Source organism: Vespula vulgaris, chromosome 7 (assembly GCF_905475345.1).
Source record: "Vespula vulgaris chromosome 7, iyVesVulg1.1, whole genome shotgun sequence".
NCBI lineage: Eukaryota > Metazoa > Arthropoda > Insecta > Hymenoptera > Vespidae > Vespula > Vespula vulgaris.
In genome coordinates, this window is record NC_066592.1 from 7,213,106 (window position 1) to 7,240,095 (window position 26,990).

General features: G+C 31.4%; 1 protein-coding gene across 11 annotated transcripts in view; it reads left to right on the plus strand.

Moving 5' to 3' along the window:
• LOC127065366 (mitogen-activated protein kinase-binding protein 1) overlaps positions 1-26,990 on the plus strand; it is a 106,610-nt gene that overhangs the window by 75,802 nt on the left and 3,818 nt on the right. For 7 of the 11 annotated variants that reach the window (XM_050997572.1, XM_050997576.1, XM_050997567.1 and 4 more), the window contains 17 exons: positions 13,880-14,102; positions 17,409-17,624; positions 17,712-17,894; positions 18,049-18,209; positions 18,298-18,634; positions 18,730-18,896; positions 19,320-19,644; positions 19,750-19,960; positions 20,286-20,535; positions 20,709-21,165; positions 21,400-21,468; positions 21,781-21,894; positions 22,319-22,488; positions 22,587-22,877; positions 22,960-23,113; positions 23,243-25,727; positions 26,747-26,881. In XM_050997572.1, coding sequence (XP_050853529.1) covers positions 13,880-14,102; positions 17,409-17,624; positions 17,712-17,894; positions 18,049-18,209; positions 18,298-18,634; positions 18,730-18,896; positions 19,320-19,644; positions 19,750-19,960; positions 20,286-20,535; positions 20,709-21,165; positions 21,400-21,468; positions 21,781-21,894; positions 22,319-22,488; positions 22,587-22,877; positions 22,960-23,113; positions 23,243-25,727; positions 26,747-26,881 — 5,948 coding nt within the window. The remainder of the gene's footprint in view (positions 1-13,879; positions 14,103-17,408; positions 17,625-17,711; positions 17,895-18,048; positions 18,210-18,297; positions 18,635-18,729; positions 18,897-19,319; positions 19,645-19,749; positions 19,961-20,285; positions 20,536-20,708; positions 21,166-21,399; positions 21,469-21,780; positions 21,895-22,318; positions 22,489-22,586; positions 22,878-22,959; positions 23,114-23,242; positions 25,728-26,746; positions 26,882-26,990) is intronic. The other 4 variants (XM_050997577.1, XM_050997574.1, XM_050997573.1 and 1 more) reach the window with 4 other exon arrangements.

Below are 26,990 nucleotides of genomic sequence, written 5' to 3' on the forward strand. Positions count from 1 at the left end.
ATTATATTATAAAATACTTGCACTTTGATTATCAACAACCATCTCGCGAGATAATTTAAAAATCAACAACCTATTGTACGAGTTAATAATAATCTCATACGTAAGTAACTAAATAAGTACTTACTTCGGTATACAAAAAGAAAATACTTGAACGACAACATGGAGGTGTTACTTAGTCACTGTACATCAAGTGCCTTAGCTGCAATTGAAGATTAAACTGAAGTAGATGACATTGAAAAAATGTTAATAGAATTAGATAAATAAAATACATAGTCACGAGATAATGCGCGACTCGTACATTAGATGAGTATGTCATAGAAATTTTGCAGAGTGTCCTCATTTAAAATCTATGAAGAATGTTTTATTATTTTCTGAATGAACAAGAAAAAAGAAAGAAAAAGAAAACATCATATTCATATTTTTCAATATTGTTATTACAAATAAATTATTGATTCGGCATATAATCAAAAGTGTGATCATTCATGATTAATGATTATTGATTATTAAATCGTTCATGACCTTTGATTGCATGATTTTGATTATTTCTCTTATTCATTAATCATTGATTACAAATTATTAAATAACAATGATCAATAGTATGATAATACATTAATCATAATCTCCAATCATTAATCAGATCAATGTTTCGCCCAACTCCAACATTAAATGATTTATCGACTTACGTGAAAGTTCGAGTTGGTTTCTTTTGATTTCATCTCATTTGACATCTTACTTTCCTCCACCCTCTTAAACGTCAATTATATTGATATATTAATTTTACTAGATAAACGAAGTTCGAGCATGCAAATGTATTTGTTCATTCCTTCGTGTTCTTTTAGAGGGGGAAAAAAAAGCTAATTACATAAAGCGAATATAAAATGAATATGTATCGATACCACTCGAAATTCACGGATTGATTACAATTTTATATTTATATTTAATTGATCACACTTTTATGTTTATGCAAGACAAATTATTAAAAAGAAACAATAAATAAATCAATTAAAATGAAAATTATTTTTATCATATATTCTTTCAAATAATTAAGTTAACACTTATTATTCATCATAGTGCTTTAATACTATTTTTTTTTTTTTATTATTATTTTTTCTTTTTCTATTTTTCCCTAGAATCAATCCCTACGTATTAAAATTAGATTATTTTTAATATATGTATCAAATTAATGAAATTAAATCGGAATATTTAATTTCATAGAATCAATGAAATATCTTTCGTAATAGATTCTACATATCTACATAAGTTCGCTGTTATAATAATAATTATTAAAATAAAAACAAATTAAATATGTTGGTATTATCGTTTGAAATGACGCATTATTAATACGTCTAATTAATTACATATCAAATCGTACGAATATACATGTCAAATCATTTTGATTAAATTCCGGAAAGTTAGACAATTCGCAATCGTATGTCGTCCGAAATGCAATAAAGTATGCGCGCGACGATAATAACGCTGTTGAGAGTCCGGAAATCGGGTCAAGAGAGAGGTGAATGGACCAAAAGATTCTGTGTCTCGAGCGTACAGTCCCTCTAAGCATATAGGGAGATCCGCCTCGCAGCAAGTATAATACATATAAGTAGGTAGGTAAGTACTTATGTACAACACACACACACACACATCTATGTGTAATATCTATGTATTATATGTAAATACATAGATACATCATCGAAGCAACGGTTAAATCGTCGATTCGCCGATCTCGATTCAAAGATTCGAAGATCTTAAAGATTCGTGCGCGTGAGTCGAAGCGAAATAAACAGACGTGTGTGTGTGTGTATCTGTGAAAGATGAAAATGCATTCGTAATATACACCAACGTGATAGCATCGTATCTAGTACGTTTTATGCGAGATGAGTCAACTAGTTAGGGTGTCTCCACCGCCACCCCCTGTTCTCACCTCTCTTTACATCACCCCTTTTAATTCCTACGCTTTTCATCTCGCCTCGACTTTACTTCTTTTTTTTTCTTTTTTCTTTTTTTTCACTTTCCTTTACTCACTTTTTTCTCAGCCCTTTTCCTACCCTTAATCGTTTAAAAATGATGAATGAATCGTGAAACGATCTAAAAATGTTTGACTTTATGATATAGGATGTTTCAAAGGATAATTAGATATTCCTACTTCTCAGATGTAATGGGATGTAATTAATGTTTTTATGTATTTAATATATTTAAGCATTTAATTAACAGCTGTTCTTTTTTTTTATTTTCTTTTCCTTTTTTGTTTCTTTTTTTTTGCTTTTTATCGTTTTAAAATGATCAAGGGATCGTAAAATGATTTAAAAAGGTTTAGCGTTTTATACAGGGTGGTCAAGAATAATTAGTTGTTCATACTTTTTAAATACGATAGGATGTAATTAGTGTTTTTATGTGTTTAATGTAATTATACGCATTTAATACGTAATTAAACATTTAATTAATTGCTCTTTCCTTTTTATTTCCGATCGTTTAAAAATGACCAATGGAAAATTAAGTGTTACTCATTATCTAAAGGTCTATAATAGAAAATTATTTCTAATGAGACGTATAAAAAAAAAAAAAGAAAGGACAAAAAAAAGATTGAAAAGAAAAGAAAGTCATTAAGCTTTAATAGGTTTGTAATGAAATATTTTACATACGAATATTTTACAATATATAATGTTTTGTTTGAACCAGTATGGCGTTATATACAAGATAAATTATCGATTTCATTCTTTATATACATTTTTGTTTTCCTTACACATAAAATATCCTTCTAGCTTCATCCATTTCCTTCATATTATTATTCATGTATATTAAAATAAAAATACATGAATATTATCGTTATCGTAGGAAAATTTAGAACGAACATTCATCGTCTCGTTCTAACCTGTTTGACCTTTCACATGAAACAAGCTTTAACACGTTATGGTAAACCTTTATGTGGCTCAGCTGAAAATCACGCGGACGTGCCTAATCGATAATGAAAGTCTCTCGACGAAAGCTAATTCGACCTACGTTTAAACGTTTTTATCCTTAAATAATATATATATATATATATATATATATATATATATATATATATATTATATAGACACACACACACAGTTAAGTAGATATATTATCTTTCAGAAGTTTAAAACTAAGTAGAATTCTTTCATATCATTTATTGGCACGTAGCCGAGTACCTCTCATCGTTTATTATCGTGTTCGCAAAGTCGTCGAGATTTCAGGGACACCGTTTGCATGTCTGACAATTTTTCTCATAAATTTTGAAAGTAAATATATTATTTCTCTTTTTTTATACATCTATTAAAAAAAAAAAAAAAAAAGAACTGACGATGTTAGAGTACTTACGCGAGGTCGCTTAAAAATCCCGTAAGATATTCCGTTTTAAAGAAAGAGATAATTTCTTGATATAAAATATAACGAATCTGATCATTTGAAAAAAGATAAAGAGATTTTATAAAAAGAAAAAGAAAATGATAAAAAAATATAATATAGATACTCCCCGTATATTTTTTTATTTTAAGATTGATCTCAATATAAAGTTAGGATCGTGGTTTTAGGATTTATTTGGACGTACATTTGTATATATCGATCGATCGATCTATCTATCACATCTCCGACGATTTCTTTCTCGCGAATTCGCGAAGATATTATACCTTACCGCAGTTCATCGACTAATTGCAGGTCGAACTAATTATCGTCTATCCGCAAAGCTCGCACCTGCAGTTCAACGTACCGTTCCTATTGCAAAGTGGTTAAATGGTTCTACACTCTCGCGTATTAGCTTAATTCTAGCTGCCGTTGTCGAAAGAGAAGCGTACTAAGAGAACGAGTGAAAAAGAAAGAGAGAGAAAGAGAATTAGTCGAGTGCACGCGTTTTAATAAGCGACCCACCACGTTGTGTAAAAACAAAAAAAAAAAAAAGAAAAAACCGGATGCTTTGCAGAACCTGCTGCGAGAACCTACCTGATTTGCATTATTTTCAAAGCACGAACAGACCACCCTTAACTTCCTTTCTGTATCTTTAAAACGCAATTTTGACAACATATAATAAATTCGATCGTCTGAAAAACGAAACATCTTAAAAGAAACTCGATATCTTACGATTATTTATATCGAAAACTTTCAAAAAAAAAAAAAAAAACATTGTTAAAATATTATTCAATGCAGAATATTATATTTGATATTATTCGTGCCGAAACATTTTTCGTAATATCATTTGGTATCAGAAATAATCATTTTATTATGTAAATTTGTACGATCGTGATAAATATAATCATTTTTATAACAATTATATTTTATATAATTTTTTTGTAGATACTTGATATTTCCTGTGGACGATAAAAATAAGACACGTGTTTGATTTGTAAGTTAAAAAAAGAACAAAAGAAATTAAAGGAAAAAAAAAAGAAAGAAAGAATTAACTAGTAAAATCATCAACGAGTCAATGATCCAACGAAATTACGATCGATCTAGCGGCGAATAAACGGAACGATCTATCTAAGATATAATTCCAATCGAGATATCGAGATCATTTTCTCAAATAGACTAGTTCTAATTGAATCTAACGTAGTCCCTTGTAATTTGATGTCACCGTCATAATTCTATTTCCCATCTCTCCGATCTCTCTCGTCTATCTCATTTAAATATATTTCTTTACATTTATATTTAAATATCTTTTTTTTTTTTATCGTCTCAATGACTTGATCAAACAATTTCACGATCGATGTCAAGTTTTTCTTTCTTTCTTTCTTTCTTTCTTTCTTTCTCTTTTTTTTTGTTTTTATCTTTGTATCTTTTCCCGTGTATCTTTCTCTTTCTTTCTGCGTATATGTGTGTGTGTATGTGCGTGCGTGCGCGTGCATGTATTTTTCGAACGATATTTAAATCGACGGAATTACAAAGGAACCATCGCGAATCATCGAACAATGAAGCTAATAATGATTTTTCCCAGACGTTAGTTTCGCCTTTAACGTGCTTCATGGTATATCGTTATCTCGATCGTCCTGACTTTCCAGAACTTTCGATCCGACTTCCCCTTCCGGTGATTCCATTTCGCATCTTCTCCATCTTTCTCTGTCTTTCTCTCTCTTTTTTTTTTTTCCACATCGAAGCCAGATTTTCGGTCTTTTTTCTCACAAGAGCATCAACGACGTATTCACATTCTTCACACTTTCGTTTATACAATATATAAAGTATTATATATATATATATATATATAATCATTATCATTTATCTCGATCTAACGAGAGATCTACGTACGCGATGGAAACACTTTGAAAAGTTGATGATTTTGTATATAATCAAGTTTCTAACTAGTTTCTCTCTCTCTCTCTCTTTCTCTCTCTTTCTCTCTTTCTCTCTCGTTTCTTTTTACAGGACACAGTTCTTTCTCACGCAAAGATCATGATTGTTTTCTAAAAGATTTTCTTCTTTGCTTATTCTCGTATCAACTCTAAAATCATTTTTACCATCTTTGACTTGATAATTTTCTTTCAAGGCCACGCGAAAGTTCCTCTTAGTTCTCTCTAGTTATTCATCGTCTTCGCGCATACACGGACATACACACATACATACCTGTAAATATGCACGTGTAAATAAACACAGATACCAGTGCTATCTCGTGTGTTTATATAGTTCATACCGTAATCAAAAACACCGATCACGTGACGCTAAGAATCGCCAAGAACGAGAAAGAAAACGAGAGTCGTATGTCTGGAAGACGTTCGGCTTGTCGTTCCGCTCTCATTTCTCTTCGTATCTCTTATAATAAGGAAAAAAGGAAAGAAAGAAAGAAGGAAAGAAAGAAAAAAATAGAAAGAAAGAATTTCTAATTTCTTTGAAGAATGTTGCTTCGAGAAAATAATCGAATATATTTAACATATCTATGTCGGTTAAATTTTTATTACACGGTTAATCCAAGAGCGTTAAAGTCCAGTAAATCGCAACGTTCTCGACGATCGACCCAGTGACCTTTAAACTTCCGACCTTACAAAATTCTCGCACGTTCGAATCTATAAACTAATAGAATACAAGAGCTCATTGCGATCTATATATTGTAGTTAGATATATATATGTATATGAATAGCGTGTTCGCGTGTTACTTTTACGTACTCCATGTGTATAATACATTTTGTGTACCAACACGTACCAGATCGCGTTAAAGTGTCTTTCAGCGAATTTTGAAAGGACGATCAGTATCGTTTCGTCTTTCATCGTTGTAACACACGATTCCTCTGGTATCCTCGTTTTGTAAGTATTATATATTTATACGTACTATATTATTTTATATATATATATATATATATATATATATGTACATCTTACATTATTAATTATATATATATATATATATATATTACGTTATTATATTTATATATACTAGATTATTATATATACATATATATACTACATATTATATACGCATATTCAATTTTAATTAATTATTAACATACTATCTTATTTTTGTTTCTTTACGAAATCATTTTCTTTTATATTATTATATCGTATATACTGATCATTTATTTATTTATTCAGTTATGTCTATGCGACGATCGTTATATCCCAAAACTTATCGTTTAATCTATGTCACGATCAACGTAGTTATTTATGTGTTCAACATTGCTATCGTTAAATAAGCGAGAGAACAAACGAACGAATGAACGGACTTCTATCGTATTTACGTTACTCGTGCACACCCGGTGTGTGCTAGTTTCGCTAGGTCGAAGCCACGGAAAGTATGATGCCTCCTTCACACGGCCCCGAGCCTCCCCTTTCATCGTGTTGTCCGAAGAAAGAAAGCTACAAGTATACTACGTATCTATTTTAAAACAAATCCTATAAAACGATTCACGATTCTCAAAAGGATAAGTAAACAGTAATGGTAACGTAATCAACGAGAAATTTCATTTACACAGAACGAGAAGAGAAAAGTAAAGATCTAATTTTCCTGAAAATAATTAAACGAATTTTTTCTCTCTTTCTCTCTTTTCTTTTCTCTTTTTTTTTTGTTTTTGTAAAAAGAAAAAAGAAACGCATTGTTTAGAAAATAAAATGTTAAAGAAATACAGGAAAAAATCAATTTTCGTAATATTTTATTGGCGAACTTAATCTCGATAAATAAAATATTAAAGAAATAGAGGAGCGTGGAAGGGGAGAAATCAATTTTCGTAATTTTTCATGGGTGAACTTGACAGACACAAGAACCATGATGAAACTGCGGAAAATTATATCAACGTTACGGTTAGTCTTGCGTGCATCGACGATCTTCGAGATCGCAACATCACGATTCTCGAAAGGAAAGGAAGTAGTATAGGTAAACATAATTTTATGAGAATTTCATTCGTAAGAGTAAGAAAAGGAATTACGATGCGTAAAAAAAAAAGAAATTTAATTTTCTTGATAATAATTGAATGCGTTCTCTCTTTTTTTTCTCTCTTCTTTTCTTTTTATTTTTTTGAAAAGAAACAAATGCGCTCTCCGAAAAGAAAACGTAGAAATCAATTCTCATAATTTTACAAAGATGAACATGAAAACGTGAGAACTATAAAAATAGTTAAAAATTATATTAACTAAGATAAAAAGAAAAAAAAAAGAGAGAAAAAGCATATAAATAAATATAATCGAGAATTTCATTTTTTCATCGAGTAATAAGACGAGTTTTTGAAAGGAAAGAGATGCGTATTCTACAGGGGAAAAAAAAAGAAGTACAAATAGAAGTAAGAATTTAAATGAAATAAATAAGAGAAAGACAAAAAAAGTGTAGAAATTAATTATGATAATTTTTATTAAGGACGAATACGTAGAAAAATAGAAAAATAATGAAATTTTATGAATAAAACATCGTTCGATTTATGAAGAAACGAATATGAAGAAAATGATCGGTGAGATCTTTCGAAGATCTTCGAAGATCTTCGAAGATTCCAGTAATAGCGAAAGATCCTTTTTCGATTGCTGAATAATTCAACGATTTCGTGCACAAATTCAACGTCTCAATTTCTCATGAGAGTATCTTTCATTTAAAGGCCTCCTGGCGATATTCGGCAGATCAAGTTCGTCTTCATTTTCTTTTTTTTTCTTCTTTTTCTTCTCTTTTTCTTTTTTTTTCGATATATTTGTTTGAGACGCATTTAAAAGACACAAGACCTCGAGAAAGGTAACGAGTGACGTTATCGGCGCCATTGTTATATACATACTTGCTATCAACGAGAAACGTTGTTATAAGTCTATGTAGTTGTATATAACTATGTGTACAATGCAAATGTCGCTTATCTAGAAAGGATAAGACAATTTTTTTCTTTTTAGTTTCGTTTCGTTTCGTTTCGTTTCGTTTCGTTTCGTTTCTTTTCGTTTCGTTTCGTTTTGCTTTGCTTTGTTTGAAACATCACGTCGGTCGCTTCTTTTAGAAATCTCGATGATAACTATAAGAAACGTGTGTGTGTGTGTTTGTGTATAAAGAGAAAGAGAGAGTGATCTAAATAATTTTTAACGTGTTAAAAAGTACTTAGAAATAAATAAATGAATTGATTTATATATGGAAAAAATTATTATCATATATATGTGTGTGTGTATTATTTGTTTCTTTTTTCTTTTCTTAACAAATCATGATTATTCGCTAATTCTTTGTTCTTTTATCATATCTTAATTTTCTTATGATTTTCGTTATTTAAGTAAAATCGATAGATTTGATGGATAGCTTCATTATGTATTACATATTGATTTTTCGATAATTTCTAATTTTTAATTAAAGTCGATAAATCGATTCGTTTTTTATCGTGTCTCAATTTTCTCATGATTTCTATTATTTAAGTAAAATCGATTTATCGTTACATTACAGTACATTGTATATCACATATTGATTTTTCTTTTTCTTTTATATATATATAAAGTTTTTAATTAAAATCGATAGATTGATTGACGATGATAATCAACTTGTCAGATGTTGATTTTAAAATAAATTACTCGTGTTAAACATTCTCTTTATTGACATTTTTCGTTCTCTATATTTTATTCCATTTCTTTTATTTCGAAGGAAGCTTTTCAGAGTAACAAAATACGAAATGTAAAAGAAAAGAAAGAAAATAGGCGTACGGGGTTCTTTAACCTCTCGCTTATCGTACGTCAATGTCAGGCTCGTCTTTCACGGTTGAAAGTGAAGCAGAAACGGAAGTTGCTAGCGCCTACGTAAATGGTGGTAGATCCTCGTACGGCTGAGGAATACGAAGAGAAGAAGAGAATACTACCAACGGCCTACGAAGCGATCGAGAAAAACGATTTGCCAAGAGAAAGAGAGAGAAAGAGAGAGAGAGAGAGACGAAGAGAGGAAGAGAAGAGTTGGCTAGCGATTTTCTCAGTAGCTAGTAGAAGGTCGAATGAAAAGAGGTTTCTTCTGTTCAATATTGAGTATCTAACAAGTTGAAGGAATAAGCTCTCGTCTGATCAGTATAGGAATTGACTACTGCCTATTTGTTCCTTGTAAATTAGCTTTGGTATAAATTCTTCAAAACTTGTTATCGAATATTTTAATTTTTAAGCCTATCAAAAATTTATGTTTGCATTTATTTTTTAAGTAAAAGAAAATAATAAATATGTATATTTGTGTGTATGTGTGTAATAACCACATAATTTTTGTTAATATTAAATTATATTAACAAAAATTGAGCGTACGTTTGTATGTATAATATTGAAGTTTAACTCTTACGTGTACATATATCTGCATTTTTTTTTTTTTTTTTAATTTTATTACATTTTATCGTGACAAAATGAATTTTTTCTTAAAATCTGTAGTTTATCATTTTTGTTAATCACATATATGTATAAAAAAGAATACTTAATATAGTATAATTATACTACTGTAACTAACTTTCACTGTAACTTTCACGAATTATGTAATATTTTTCTAGATATGAAAAAAAATTAGATTATAGAAAATTGGCAACTTGTTTCTGTTTTCATCATTTATCTGTAAAGAGAATCTGCATTTTAGGATACGTTCTAAAGGTTCTGAACATAGAATACAAATTCGATTAATATCCTCTTGACGATTCTCCCTTAATATTTGTTTTTCCTTTTTCTTTTCTTTTTTCCATATGTCATGAAGACGACAGGCGATTCGATAAAAGTATTTTAAACGTATATAGAAACGGATAAAGAGAAAAAATGAGAAAGAATGAGAAAGACAGAGAAGCCGTACAAATGAAACTCGTAACTATGATAGGTAGAGAAAAAAAAGAAAGAAAGAAAAAAGAGAACGAGAGAGAGAGAAAGAGAAACACTTTTAGAAAATCGATTTCCACGAATCGCGAAATGCAGACTCGTTGAAACGAAGCATCCTTTAATTCGACCGTCGGTCGATGCCACTTGACATTACGTGTCTCGCCGAGTCAGCTTAACGTCATAGAAATAGACGCGACGAGGGAGGTTGCAGTACCGAAAGAGAGTTATCGAACGAGAACGGATTTTATATCGGCGCGTTTGCGGTCCTCTTTCACGAGAATCTGAAAAGAAAGAAAAATAAAGGCCGGCCGCCATTATCATGGCTTTCGTTTTCTCGTCAATGTCGATTATATTAAAATCGTAGAGATCATTTAAAAATGTTTCTTCATTACGAAACGTTTAACTTTGAAATTCACTCGATGATTTGTAATAATTTGATATTAATATGTTTTTATAACTTTTCGTCAAATTCAAAATGAATTTTGTAACTTTATATAATTTTATAGATATAAATTAATATGTAATAATGTGCAAGAGTTTATAATTAATCAGTTTTGATATTTTCGTCGAGATATTGTATTAATAATTTATTAGATTGAATAATAACTTGTATCCGAATTTTTCGTGTTCTTATATATTATAGTTAAATAGTATTAGTATCCTTTTCTTTCTTTTTTCTTCTTCTTTGTTTGTCTTTAGGAATTTAATAGGAACATAATCTAAATAAATAGTATAATAATAGATATAAGATTTTCCAATAAGTAATTTCAGTATTTTATATCAAAATTGACAACACTAGTATTTTTTAATACTATTGATAATTCTGACATTACTTATCGATTATTCGAATACTATGATATTACAATTATTCAAATATTAAAAAGAAAACAAAATTATATTAGCGTTATTTAATTAGATGTAAAATATAAAAAATTTCGATAACACTTATTAGCCGACATAATATATATTACGTATTATAATATTATTCAAATTATTCAAACAAAAATCTTGTGGATCGCACCAGTTTGGAAATTAAATGGCTCATGAATTGCAAAGTGGCAAAGATAAGAAAAAAAAACATAAATAAATAAAAAAGAAGAAAAATGTGAGAAATATGAGAAATATGAAAAATTATCAAGACATTTCGCAAATTGTTTTTGATGAATGAGAAATATCGCGGAATCAAATTCGCGTAACTACGTCGATGTAGTCTAGCAAAAGAGACGATGATCATCAAGTAGAAGTTTATTGACACGATTGCGGTTGAGTCCAAAGAGAAGAGTAAAATAGAGAAAAAGAAGAAGAAGAAAGAGGAGAAGAAGAAGAAGAAGAAGAAGGAGAAGGAAAAGAAGGAAGAGAAGGAAGAAACGGACGAATGAATCGAATGCAAGACACGACCGCCAACGCAATGGCGGTGGCTACGACGACGACAACGACGACGACGATGAAGGAAGAAGAAGAGGAAGAGGAGAAGGAGAAGTCTCGAATTACTGCAAAATACCACGCGACTATCGTCTATATCAGTGATGAACAATCTTTGTCCTGCAGTGTGCCAAAATAGAAAAGCTAATATCCTATATATGATATAATAACTGCAACGAACGTACAATATTAAATACTCGATATATAGATTAAAAAATTTTAATTGATCGATGTATATATACGTATTTATTTATTTATTTATTTATTTATTATTGGATCAGTATCTTGAAATAGATTTAATCAGAATTTATAATAAATTATCGATAATTATACGTAATATAATTCAGTATCACATTGAAAACTGTCAGTATTTTAATTAAAGTATTTATATGTATAATTATAATAATAATAATAATAATAATAATAGTAATTTATAAATAGATGAGCAACATTTATAATAAATCCAAACGCAAATTCTAGTACTTAATTATTTATACTTGATTGTTTATATTATTATTTTACAAAATACTTACCATTCGTTGATAAAAGATACTGATCGAATAAATGAAAGTTAAGTTTATGTAATTGACTTTGTTTCTAATTAATAAGATACTTTAACTGTTTTAATATAATTTCTATTAATATTATAAATTTCTTTCTCGCTTGTTCGCTATCAAGACGATGACCTTTATATATTTTTCTTTGCTAAAATTTTTTACACTTTGCTGACTGAAATACAACGTTTCTGCAAACGATCCGTAGCCTGTGGGTTGATTACTCGTTATTGGTTTACATCGAAAGGGTGTAACTTGCTATAATATCATAGTATCGTTCTTTCTGCATTTACGGAAGCGTTTATTCATGCGCGATTCGATCGTGAAAATGTAACGAGCCATGTAATCGTGACGTAACGTGTTCAACACCAATAGAAAAATGTAAAGAGAAAAAAGAAGGTCAATAGGAAATGGGTTGAATATCGAGATTCGATAAATCGAAAAAGTCATAGTTTCTTTCATATCCGTTTCTTATATTTTCCATTTATTTCATTGCCTTAAACTTCCTCGATCAGTATAACGGGTCCGATTATTGCTCTTCCTTTACTACTGAAAAACATTCTAATCGCGATACAGGACATCCTTTACCGGTATATAATTAATACACTTATACGTATGTTTTATGACAATTAAATGTCATATTATTTCAGTCAAAAGAGATAAATTATATATTTGTCGCGGTTTGCATAATTATTACATAATTTTTTTCTTCTTCTTCTTTTTCTCCATAAACTTCGTAATATCTTTAAAAAACTTTAATTTAATCCCTTTAAAATATTTTGTATTTATAACGATAATAATAATTTATATAATTGCAAGTAAGTAAAAATTTATAATTTGAGTTTTTTTTTTTTTTTTCTATCAGACTCACTTTAATATAGATATATAAAAATATATGCATTATGTTCGAACGTGTTAGCGTCAAACGAAACGTCTTATGGGACTAAATAAAAGGGATATAAACATCCCTAAAGAATTATTATTGTCTTCTGGAAATAATAGCGATATAGCATGTGTTTCGTAGAGTCGTACAAAACTCGAGCACGTGCCTCTTCGCTTTCTTAAGCACGTTTCACACGTATCACATATACACATATATACACGAACGAAAAGACACGCATACAAAGTACGACCTTTTACCAATAAGACTCGGCCGCATTATTTTTTTCTTTTTTCACTCCTTTTTTTTTTCTTTCCCTCTTCCCTTTTCTTCGTTTAATCCTCTCGTTCTTCGTCGCCTGGGATTAGAATGAAATAACCCGTTACATAAGCAAGAAGGGAAAAAAAAAGAAACGGTGTTCGCGTCCTGTTTTATGTCTCTTCTGTTTGAGAACCGTGACCGAATAAATAATTGTAAAATTTATCAAGTAGAAAGTAATGTCTTAAAAAATTAATAATAATTATAATAAAAGATATAAAAGTAAAATCAAAAAGCTTTCTTATACGTGTAATGATGATAATACATCAATAATTTATAGATTGATTTGTTTTATAATTTCTTAAAGTTTAAAAATTCACGATTTATAAATAGATAGATTATTTCTTTCTTCAATTTCTTTTTCCATTTCTTTTTTTTTCTCTTTCTTTTTCTTGTTCTTTAAGAGGAAACAAAGACCGTTTTTTCTCCCGTTAATCAGACTCGTACTCTTTGATTGCTTCATCCGACTAATCAGGAGAACCTTTTGACTTCGTATTCGCAGGTGTACCGTCGTACTCTTCAATCCTCGAAGGAATACGCAAGCGCACGTGCTCAATGCTTGCCGGAAGACCGTGACTTCTTTGGCTCTTGCTGGAGACGGAAGACTTTTGGCTACTGGCGAATGCGGACACATGCCGAATGTTCGGGTCTGGGATATATCCGATCCACACAATGCGGTACAAATTGCCGAATTTTCCGGGCACAAGTATGGCATCAATTGTGTGGTAAGTAAAAATCAATCACGAATTATTCCAACGAGGATTAATTATTATTATTATTATTATTATTACAATTGCGAAGGATAATAATATCGATTTTAATATCGTTTTATTTACTTATTTCATTCTTTTCGCACGCACAAAGAAAGAAAAAGCTCTCGCGTTTTATTCTGTCTGATTGTAATTTTAATGAACGTAATAAATTCTATTGGGGTTCTTCGTTTCTTGTCTTTCTTTTTTTTTATTATTTATACATTTTATTTGCGAATAGTATTATACATTTATTGAAAGGAGTAAATAAAATAATAAATAGGATAATAAATAGGAAATAAAATAAACAAAGTACATTTTATATGAATGTATGAAATGGTAAATACTGTGTAGATTATTACACACAGATATATATGAAATATTATTATTTCGTGTTATATAAAATATATACAATACATTTATTTCATATTTAAGAATGAAATAAATTTTATTGTGTTTCTTCTCTTTTTTAATTAGTGTATATTTTGTTAAATTATTCTATAAGATTTGATCGAACAGGTGTTGTCTTATATATTAATTTGTCGTTTAAAATGAATTTTCTCATTCACGTTAAATCATATCATCGACTAGAATCTAGGCTTAATCCGCGAGATCTTTTTTAGTTCTCAGTTCTACTTTTAAAGCGTAAATAACAGCTTTTTAATCGCGAATTATTTTCTCTTCTCACCGTTTTCATACTTAACTCTTTCTCTTTCTCTTTCTCTTTCTCTTTCTCTTTCTCTTTCTCTTTCTCTTTCTCTTTCTCTTTCTATCTACGCGTAGGGTATGCACACGTGAACGGGAACGAGTACATTTAAGGCTAAGATTTCAAGACCCGCTCGGCGGTTGAGCAATGGAATTCTCGATGAGATTCTACCACGATTCATAGCTCTGCTCGGATAGTTAACAAATTGCTTTTACCTACGGTGACATTCTTCTTCTTCTTCTTCTTCTTCTTCTTTTTTTTCTTATTCTTACTCTTATTCTTCTGCATTAAAAAGAGTTACGATATATAAATAAAAGAGAAGAGAAAGAAAGAAAAAAAGTGAAATTTATTTTATTCTTTGACGTTACAGTAAAAAATAAATTATAAAATAAAACGAAAAAGAAAAGAAAATTCTCGATGAGATTTTATCACGACAGATAGCTTCGTTGGGATAGTTAACAAATTGCTTTTACTTACGCAGATATTTCTCTTCTCTCTCATATTCTTATTTTTCTCCTCGTGAAAAAAAGAAAAAAAAAAAAAGAAAAAAGAGAGACAATTCTTCCGAACTATTGTATAACGATGAAAGATAGAAACAAAATAAAAAGAAATAAGAAATTCTTTTCACTTTTGAAGCTCGTCAAGAAAATCTCCATGACCCAATTTTATTTCTTCTCTCCGTCTCATTATGGATCCTTTAATTAGGAAGATCAGATTTTCGAAAGGAAGCATTCGCTTAATCGCAATTGCATTCTTCCGGATTTTTCAATATTTTTTTTTTTCCTTTTTTCTTTCTCTCTTTTATTCCATTCGCGTGACTTCTTGCGTCAAGCTCTCTTTAAACTACTTTGTAGGAAATTGAAGGGAAAGAGAAAGGGTAAGAGATTGTGTGAGAAAGAGAGAGAGAGAGAGAACAAATCCACGTAATTATAAGGTTATTTTTTTGAACGAGAGCCAGGAACACTCGAAGCGAACTGCATCGCATTGAATGCAATATTATTACGTTGAATGCTCGCCACGAGCAAAGGACCGCGCCTATTGCGTTCGCCTGGCCATGACGAGTTTACCGTCGCTACGTGCTATCGCTGACATGCTAATTAGAACTCCTTTTATGGTAGAACTCACGGTTATCTGAATGATACGACGTTGAAACGAAGAAAAGTGTAGTATAGTACTTCGATGGTAAATCGAATTTTCCATTTGAAACGTTAACGATAAATTTCCAATTAATTTCGAGCGATATTAACGCGAGAAGGTTTAATTTTTGGTAGAAAGTTTCTTCCTTTTCTTTTCGTTTCTAATTTAGTATTTGTTAACGCTAAATTTTTGTTCTAATGTTCTATTTGTAATCTATTATATTTAATATATCTTTGTTAATTTATTCATTTCTTTTTCTTTTTCTTTTTTCTTTTTTTAATTTCTGGCTTTTATTAGAGATGTCAGATTGATTAGATTAGTGATAAAATTGTCATTGTTATTATTGGTTGTGTCGGTGATAAAAGATAAAAATGAAAAACAATATTTGTCTTTTTTCCGAATTTCATCATCAATTTATATCATGCGAAAGTCAAGCATAGATACTCGCATGTGAACGTTGTAGTGGTAAAAGAAAGATTGTTAAAAAAGTAAAAGATTGTATAATTAACAATTTGATTTTTTTAATAGCCTATATTTGAAGCTTCTACCACTTTCGAGTCGGCATAGGATATTAGACTTAATAAATTTCTCAGTGATTGTGAACGTTTTTATCTCTATTTTTAATATACATGACCAAATACAAATGTTTATTTTTTAATATGATTCTGCGAATGCACATTCACTTTCAGTAAATATAAATAAAATAAATTTAAATAAAAATAAATAAAAATAATACAAATAATATGAATATTCTTAAGAATCATTATATATATATATACACACCGTATGTATATATAACAATACATAAAAAATATGTACATTTCACACTCGTGTATTCTACGGATATTGTCTTCGACATCGTGAGAAAGAAAGAAAAAAAAAAAAAGAGAAAGAAAAAAAGAACATGTTCAAAGTACGGATGAACTTCAAAGAACCTTAGCTTCATTCGTTTGAAAAAGTTCATTTAACATTCGACTTGCGTGCATCACGATGCAGCACGGTTACAAGACGACGACACGAAGAACGAGCATACCCAATCACCTTTGGATAAATGTCCAACGGTACTTGATCTTTTCTTCCGTTGTTATCGTTCCCCGTGAACTTTTTTAATACTTATTAGATCGGTCATGTTATTTATAAATTAAACATTATAAACGAACGTATTGTTATAAAAATAATCAAAAGAATCAACGCGCAAGTAAAATCCAACAATACACACATTTGTATCTAAATACTTGAAAATATTTTTTGTCTTTTTTTAATTCTTTTTTATATAAAATATATTTAAAAAAAAAAAAAAGAAAAGAAAAGAAAAGAAAAAAATAGCCGAAGATATAATAGATATCCTGTTATCAGGGAAGATGAATGATGTTTCTTTTTTTGCTTTTCTTGTTTCTAATTTTTGTTCAATTTTTGTATTTTTCTTATTTACGTTTTAGGCTTTCTCGCCGAGCAATAAGTACGTGGTTTCGGTCGGTTCTCAACACGACATGATAGTAAACGTTTGGGATTGGAAAAATAACGTCAAGGTTGCGTCTAACAAAGTCTCGAGCAAAGTCAAGGCAGTATGTTTCGCTGAAAATGGTAATTATTTCGTCACCGTAGGCAACCGACACGTGAAGTTTTGGTACCTGGAATATTCGCGTAGTGCCAAGGTGATTAAACGATTTAATTGAAAAACAAATATATATATATATAAATATATACATATAATCACGTATATATATTCCTGTTTAAAATAGTACAAGGAACCCGTGCCTTTGATGGGCCGATCAGCTATATTAGGTGTACAACGAAACAACGATTTCGTCGATGTGGCCTGCGGCAGAGGAGAAATGGCGGATTCGACGTACGCCATCACAAAAACCGGTCTCCTATGCGAATTCAATAATCGAAGGCTCTTGGACAAGTGGGTCGAGCTTCGGGTAAGGTTTCTTTTTGAAAAGACGAAAAAGCTCTTACGAGGAAAGGTCGGATAATCCAACTACTTTTCTTTTCCTTTATTTTTCTTCATTTATTTGTTTATTATTTGTTATTTTTTTTCTCATTTTATTTAATTGTCTTTCTTATCGTTTTTAGACGAGCAGCGCGAATTGTATGGCGGTTGGCGATAAATATATTTTTATTGGTTGTGCCGAGGGTATCGTTAGGTGTTTCAGTCCCAATACGCTGCAGTTTATTACGACTTTACCCAGAACACATTATTTAGGAGTTGACGTAGCCCAGGGATTATCCATAAGGTAAAAACAGGATCGATAATCGACGAAATCAATATCGTTGGTCATTTTAAATAGATATTAAAATATAAATGTGTTTTTATCGTTAAAGTCATATGTCTCAGCACCCAGCTAACGCAAGGTATCCAGATGCTATAGCGTTAGCTTTCGATGAACGTAACAATAAATTAACGTGCGTCTACAACGATCATAGTATTTATGTGTGGGACGTAAGGGACATAAGGAGGGTCGGTAAATCGCATTCTTTTCTCTATCATTCCGCATGCATATGGGGTGTTGAGATGTATCCAACAGGAACGGACTCCATTGGATCTATGCCGGCCGGTAGTTTTATCACTTGTTCCAGCGACGACACCATTCGTGTTTGGAATCTCGAGAAAGATGTATTCTCGAACGATACATTGTACAAAAGGAACATATATAGTAGCGTGAGTTTATTTCTATTTGATTTGAAATAAACGAGTTCATTTTTATGAAACAATTTCGTGCATACTTATTTTATATAATTTTTATGTCGTCATAGGAATTATTAAAAGTCCTTTACGTGGATCCAGAATTAACGTATCTTAAGGATTTGGATTTAGCTGCCGCTGGATCGACCGAAAAGAGCGATGCTTCTTACGACGGTCGTAATGGCGTAAGATCGATAAGGGTCAGTCCTGATGGGAAACATCTTGCGTCTGGCGATAGGTGAGTTTTCGAATGATTACGCGTTAATGCGTTCACTGTCAAATTAATATTAAACGAAGTTAATGTATTTTTTCGATCAGTACAATAAATCTGCAACGTTTGATTGATAAAATATTACGATAGAATATTCTTTGTATATTTTATATATAGAATATATTTATTATATTATATATATTATATATTTTATATATAAAGAATATTGTTGCATCAAAATTATATAACAATATAATCTTTATATCGAATATTATTTTTATTACGATCGGAATTATTCTTATGTTTTTCTGTTGATAGTTATATAAAAAAAAAAAAAAAGAAAGAAAGAAAATAGAAAGAAAGAAAGAATCTTAAAAATCTATATGTCATTTAACGAGTCAAGTTAATTATTCAATGAAGATAGTTTTAATATATATCTATATATTTTAGATCAGGAAATATACGTATCCATGACGTTTCCACCCTGGAAGAATTGTGTTTAATAGAGGCTCACGACGCGGAAGTACTTTGTCTCGAGTATTCAAGGTTTTCGCAATATTCCGTAGAAACACCAAGACTTTTGGCAAGTGCTTCGAGGGACCGACTAATTCACGTATTCAGTGTCGATCAGGATTATAATTTTTCACAAACCTTGGACGATCATAGCTCCTCGATTACCGCCGTGAGATTTTTTAATCAAACTAATCAAAGTAATCAGTTACAAATGGTGTCTTGCGGAGCCGACAAGAGTATCATCTTTAGACAATTACAATCCGTAAGATATATATATTTTTTTAAATCTTTTTTGATTTACAATAAAACTCGATATAGATGATTAAATATAAACGTTGTGTGTGCTATTTTTTTTTTATATATATAGACACCAGGCGGAATGCCACAATTTGCCAGAGGTCATAACGCTCAGGGAAAGACAACGTTATATGATATGGAAGTGGATTCTGGACAAAAACATGTTTTAACTGCCTGCCAAGATAGAAATATTAGGGTTTATAATGTAACTACCGGGAAGCACAGTAAAACGTTCAAAGGATCCGTCGGCGAAGATGGATCCCTCATTAAAGTCGTCTTAGGTAAGCAGATCGTTGGATTTGTCATTAAAAGCAATTATAAAAAGAAGAAATGAGGAAAAGAAATTTAATTGAAACTTTTTGTTATCGTATAATATCTAATGCAAATGAATGTTTACAATGATTGACATAAATATAACATTACGACGATATCAGTAATGAAAGAAATTTATTACAATTTATTAATCGTTTTGCTTAATGTTCGTCATCATCTTTTTGAGACTTGTGAAAAAAGAAATGTTAAACCATTGATGAGAGAATTTTGAAACGATTAAAACGTGGCGAAACGAACGACGAAATAAATGATGAACGACAAATTCGTTTACAGATTCGTCAGGAATTTACGTAGCTACCTCATGTACAGACAAGACGTTATGTGTTTACGATTATTATAGTGGTGAATGTATGGCAACCATGCTAGGTCATTCAGAATTGGTGACGGGACTACGTTTTAGCTCGGACTGTCGTCACCTCGTTTCTGCGAGTGGTGATGGTTGCATATTTGTTTGGCGTGTGCCTCACGATATGGTCGTGACGATGCAAGCGCGACTCGCTCAACAGGCAATGCGTGCTGGAAAGTAAGATATACACTTTTTTTTTTCCTTTCTTTCCTTTTTGTAAACGTAACAGAAGAATGAAATATTTGCGTGGTTGCGTAAAAAAAAAAAAGAATGATTTTTTTTTCTTATTTTTTGTTTCTTGAGAATCGCAAGTTAATTTTTTGTTCTTTGTTTCATTCTGTTTATAACAGAAGGCCACCACAGGTCAATGGCAGTGGAATTGAAATACAGTTAGATAATGAAACGTTTGGATCACCACCACCAGAATTTCTCGATCCAAACGCAAATCCTACTCCCCAAAATGTTGGTGTAGATTATAGATTCAGCGTTGGGCAATTGCCTCTTTGGGCGAAGAAACAAATTAATACGACGACCGTCGAAGAAACAACGACGGTTGGATCGACCGTTCGACCACTTAGCGTAGATTTACCGAAAGGAAGATGGGCTCAAAGGGTACAACAAGGAGATGGTATTACCGTCAAATCCGTTTATGATAGCGACGAAGTCATACCCTTTCCTCCTCCTCGTGGAAGCGTTGATTCTGATGGAGGTGGGGGAGGTGGTGGTTCCAAGGACAGTTCTATCGATAGCGGTACCGAAACCAAATGCAGTAGCGATTATCGTCGTGATACTATCATTCTCAAAAGGGTTAGTTTACATTGATTACAATATATATATATATAATATATTATTTATGCTAATATATTTTATTATTATATATTTTATATATGTTATTTATGTTTTAATAGATATTATTTAATATATATATATATATATATATATATATATATAATGCATGCACAAAATAAAAATGATAACAAGCAATAAAAGATAAAAAAGTAAGACATAACTTATATTATTACTTTGATAATGAAATTTTAGGAAGAAGAAGAGAATGTATTCCAACCATGTCCAGATAGTTACAGAGAACTAACAAATGAAACAAAACAGGTATTAATGATTTATATATCAAATTAACGATATTTACGATGCATCTCTTTTCTCGTTTTTTTTTTTTTTTTTGCATGAATATATTAATAATGCACGATTATAAACCATAAATATCATTTGTCATAATTAATCTCAATGGGGAGAATTTGTTATAATTATTTTGTAATTGTTAGCTTTGCTGATCGTTTACGTTATAATTTTCTATTTTGCCTTTATCACATATTAATGTAATCTTTTGCATTTCCTTTTTCTTCTTCTTTTTTTCTTTTTTTTTTTTTGTTGATCCTCATTTTATTTGACCGGCCAACGTAGGTGATCGGTGGTAACGTGACGATTACTAGAGGTAACAATATCACGGAAGTGACACGTCAATCAAGAAGTCGTCATCACACTGATGATAGCAGTCTTGGGAGTTTTAAATTTGAGGTACTGCTTGCTTATACTCGAAGCGCGCGAGCGCTCGCACGCTCGTTAATTAAAAGCTATGACGAGATATGAAATCTTTATAACCACGTCAAAATGAAATCATATCGCTCGTGATAAGAAAATATTTTAATAATAAATGATATTTTGTCATTATTGTAAGCAACACATTTTCTTTTGTCATAATTTTATTGCTTTTGCATTATACATGTGTCGTTAGCTTTTTATTTATTTACTTATTCAATTCTTTCTTTTTTTATCGTTATTGCTCTATGTAATAGATATAATCTAATTTGAATCGTTTATGAATAATAAAATATAAATAGCATATATATATGTATGAATGTATGTATGTATGTATGTATGTATGTATGTATGTATGTATAATACCATTTGCATTTAGTTTATTTAATATTATACTATTTAGGATCATGAAAGTACGGAACATGATGGTGACGTAGAAGATTATTCCGAGGGAGAAAATGGTACGACTGGTTCAGAGAAATCTCATCACAGATTAATGTATTATCCGCCACAAGAGGATACTGTATCGAATCAGTTTACAGTAAACGCTATGGACGTTGAAGAACTTCGAAGGTTCGTTTAACTCGTTGGATAACTTGTTATATTTTTTATTTCGTACGAAATTACCGTTGAAACAAAATTTACTCGTTATATCGCGTCGGTCTTTATAGATCTCAAAGGCGGCAGAAAAAGCCGAGAAATACAGAAAGTGGACGAACAAGCGAATTAACTGCATCCGGTAGCCAAGATGATTCCGATTCGGAAGGTGGAGCATCAACGCCAAGTGCCGAAAGAAATCCTTTGTCAATGTTATCAGAAGCAAGCTCGGAGGGTTTCGATCAAATAACGAAACAAAGTCATCGCGAGAAATATTTAAAAAATGCATTCGAGTCGCTTAGCGGTGCCGAAGAACCTACAAATCGTGTAAAAACGACCAGTATTAGTTCTCAGTTTCATGGAAGGTACTTTGTCGGATTAATTAATACATATATCATTAAACTCATAATATAATTATTTTACCTCGTCGTTTTCGTAATTATATAGGGTAAATAATGGTACAGAAAATAATAATAGCAACAAAGTACGTAACGCAGCGGTAGTAAATGCAACGAAACATGCAAGAGGTGACGCGGATATTGTTAAAAAACGAGAGGAATTACAAAGAAGAATAGAAGAGACCAGAAGAAAGCTGCAAAGTGTAAGAACATATAGTTTTTTCTATTTCTTTCTTTCTTTCTTTATTTATTTAATTTTTTGTTTTTTTAATTTAATTTTGTTATTCGAATAAGATAAATTCGTTGACAATACCATTATGTTCTGTTCGAAGGTCGGGTACAGGTCATCTTTGAAAAGCAGCCAGAGCATTTCTGATTTAAGCAGCCATATACCAGAGAAACATCATCGTTCAAGTAGACTTAACACAGGTAACAAATTGGGTGAACAAAACAAATTTTCAAAGCCAATTAATCCTTGCAAACCTATGCCAAATCCAAAACCCGCGTTTAAACCGCAACAACTCATTAACAAAGTCCAAGGTGTGGGGAATGCTTTATCTAAATCAGATACGTCAAACGAACAGAGCAGCTTAAACGATAATAATAAAACAACATCGTGTGTAAGTGAAAAGACAATACCATCTCTTAACCGTCCACTAACACTTACGTTAAAGAAAACTGAAAAGTATAAGCTGTCATTGAATAAGGCCAATCAATCATTACCCGAATCTCCTGTATGCGAGGAATTAAAACTGTTGAAAGAACATTGTAAGAAAAACGTTAGCCGTTTCGCAAGATTCGCACAAAAGAGAAGATCCTGTAGTTATTTTATCGGTCTCGACGATAACGATGAGGAAATGGAAAATCTGGCAAAATCGTTTGAGAGCTTGCCCGCCATGAACGAACGTAATATCGAGAATTTGAAGCAAACGATTGACGACGGTGACGATGGTAATGGAAATTTCAGTGATGATTCATTAGAAGGCGATTTCAAAAATCCACCGCGACGTTGCGTTAGTGATTATCAAATCAACATACATATGGATAGTAGTCATATAGAGAATAAAGGTTATCCGAATTATCAGACTTATCAAAGGAGAATTTTAACTGGTTCTCAAGAAAGTATATTGTCGGATGGTTCGGTCGAATCATTTTCGAAAGGTAGCGCCGAAATATTGGATTGCAATAACTACGATCACGACAGACACTCCAGTGCAAGTTTTTTCTTATCGAAACGTAAAACACAAGTTGGAAGAAGTCAGGAGAGCATATTAACCGACGAATCGGATTATCAAATGTTTCCATTACAGAAGAACGTTGATCATAGAAGTACGGAAAGCGTTTTAACGGACGACTCGGATTCGTTGGTAAAGTCGGCACCGTTAGAAATGTTATTTGATTCTCATTACAAAAGGAAACGGCAAAACTCTGAAACTTACAGTGGAAATCCGAACAACGAAATGGAAACGACGAACAATACTCAGACATCGACGGACGATACCACTTTATGTAGGACTGTATTTAGATCAAAGTCCCTTCAAGATACAAGAATGTGTAAAGCTAAAAATGATATTAACTTCAGCGAGGATAACGCACAACCAGCTGCGTGTATCTATTATGAATTCAGTTTTGACAATGATAACGAGAAAAATGCTGACATTAGAATAATGGCGAACTCCGATGCGATGTCAAGAAGCAACAGTTTAAAGGTACCGAAAGAGCCACATTCTATGCTGATATTAAACGACTTCGTGGCACATAAACCACCTAAACCAAAGAGAAATTCATCGCGAACCCAAAGTATGCGTAACAGGGCAAGACCGGCATGGAATAAATATAACGTGGACTCGTCGTCGCAATCGACGATGCAAAATATCGAACCCATTAATTATTCTGCGACTTTACCTGCGAACTTATCTCATTTAAGTTATAAAACGAGGAACGACGCAACGGACTCTAAACAAAATAGAAAGGACGTCGACGCTAATTCAAAAAGATTCGAAGAATTTTTACAATCCGCCAAATATTCGTTGCAAACGACGAACGACGAAGCGAACGAAAGAAATATATTTTTCAATCAACAGACTCGTTTATCGGATAAGAAGGTTAACATAGCAGGAATACCGCCGTACGATCCTGAAAATACATTAGAGAGATACACACGACAAAATGTTAATGAATCTTCTCGTATAATGTCCAACGAGGAAGAAGAAGATGCTAGTCACGAAAGGGACAACATATGTTCCTTTGAAAATCAAATACCAACGAAGGATACTATGGAAACTTATGACTCTTTAGAACCGAACGTTACATCCTCATCCGATTTACATGGAACCCAACTCCAATCGAATAATTCGAATTTACAATCTACGAACGCGCGTATTGATAATTTGGATGCGAGCGTTGACGTTAGAATCACACGTGCTATAGAAGGAACCGTTAAGTTATTATCCAAAGAGTTTGAGAATTTAGTTAGAAGGGAGCAATACTTCATGAAGGAAAAATGTTTGCGTTTAACTCATTGTCCAGAGACAAGCGAAAACTTTGCCAAGCTTGAGGCGGAACGTGATAGTAGATATTGCACCATCAGACGTGACATACGTATTCATTCTGGTGGAGAGGATAGCGATTGCGCTGATATATCGACGATGGATAAATCATTGATGGAAAGTGGTTCGTCTACGTCCGCATCGAGTTGTACGAATTCACCTAAACGGATGTGGCCACCTGCTTCGCGATGTCAGAGTCATATGAAGTGGACAAAAACTTTACCCACTATAAATCAAGCAACTATTCCCACGAAACATCTTTATGCAGGTACTTAACGTGGAGTCCAAAGTAGCAAGTAATTAATATACGTAGAACTTATGAAACAATTTAGACGTGATATATATGTAATGAGCTCTGATATTTGTTCAAACTTTCTTCTCATTACCGTTCTCATTGAATCGTATTAAAACATCGTCTATAGCAGCGATATTACTTTTTTTTCTTATTGCTTATAATAAACACCTTCGTTAGTCCGGCAAGCACGATATACTTATAACAATACGTTGTAAGTATTTTAATGCATAAAAGATTACTGTGATCAAAGTAAACAATTGACAATAATACAACACCAAGTAACATTGGCAGTCGCATATAAAATTGCATAGACAACTATCGCGCATATTACGCGGTGATAATAACGCATAAAAAGAAAAAAAAAAACAAAGATATTCATCTACTATGTTTTTCTAGCTTCTCAATATGAATGCAATACAATTGTATATAATTAGAACAATATACATATAAACTAATTGCTTGAGAAAATGCTATTGTCTATGTTCATACGTATACATATACATATATTTTAAACATTTGATTAGAAGACACGTTTTCACAAAGACAGCAATTACTTTTCAGTTTGAATGCATTTATTTATAAAGTTATGGCTTCATATGTGTATATTTTCCAGTTTAATTCTTTCGGAATGACTTGCTAAATTGCGGCATGTTTTTCATCCTTTTAATACAATTCATCCTGCTTTCCCTATTTTCATCCCACATCTGCCTGGTTACAAAATAATGTACATTTATGTCATAAAAATCATACATATTTTATATAACTTTTCTTTCTTCTTTTCGTTTCGTTTTATTTCTTTATATAATATTTATCTTTTAGTTGGATAAATGAGAAAACAAGAAAAAAGATATAAAATTAATTTAATTTAACGTTTTATATATATGTAATATACATACATGTCAACAAAAAATGATCGTTTATATTTGTTATAAAATTACATTTGCGTTGTGTAAAACTGTAGTTTAGTGCATGTGTGTGTGCATTGTCAACAGTTGGCAGTAATGGGGGGCGAATCTCGTCAAAAGTTATTGACAGTGAAGAAGAGGGGAGTGGCATGAGACGTGCCTGTTCATTAAGTGATCTTTCTGTCAGCCCATCAAATAGATTACTGCATGGTCCTGTACAAGGTATTCCTTTCATGCAACATATTTTATTTTAATTTTACATGCTTCGTTAATTAAATGAAAAATAATCTTTTTTCCTTCTTTTTTGTTTTTTTTTTTGTCTTTTTTTGTT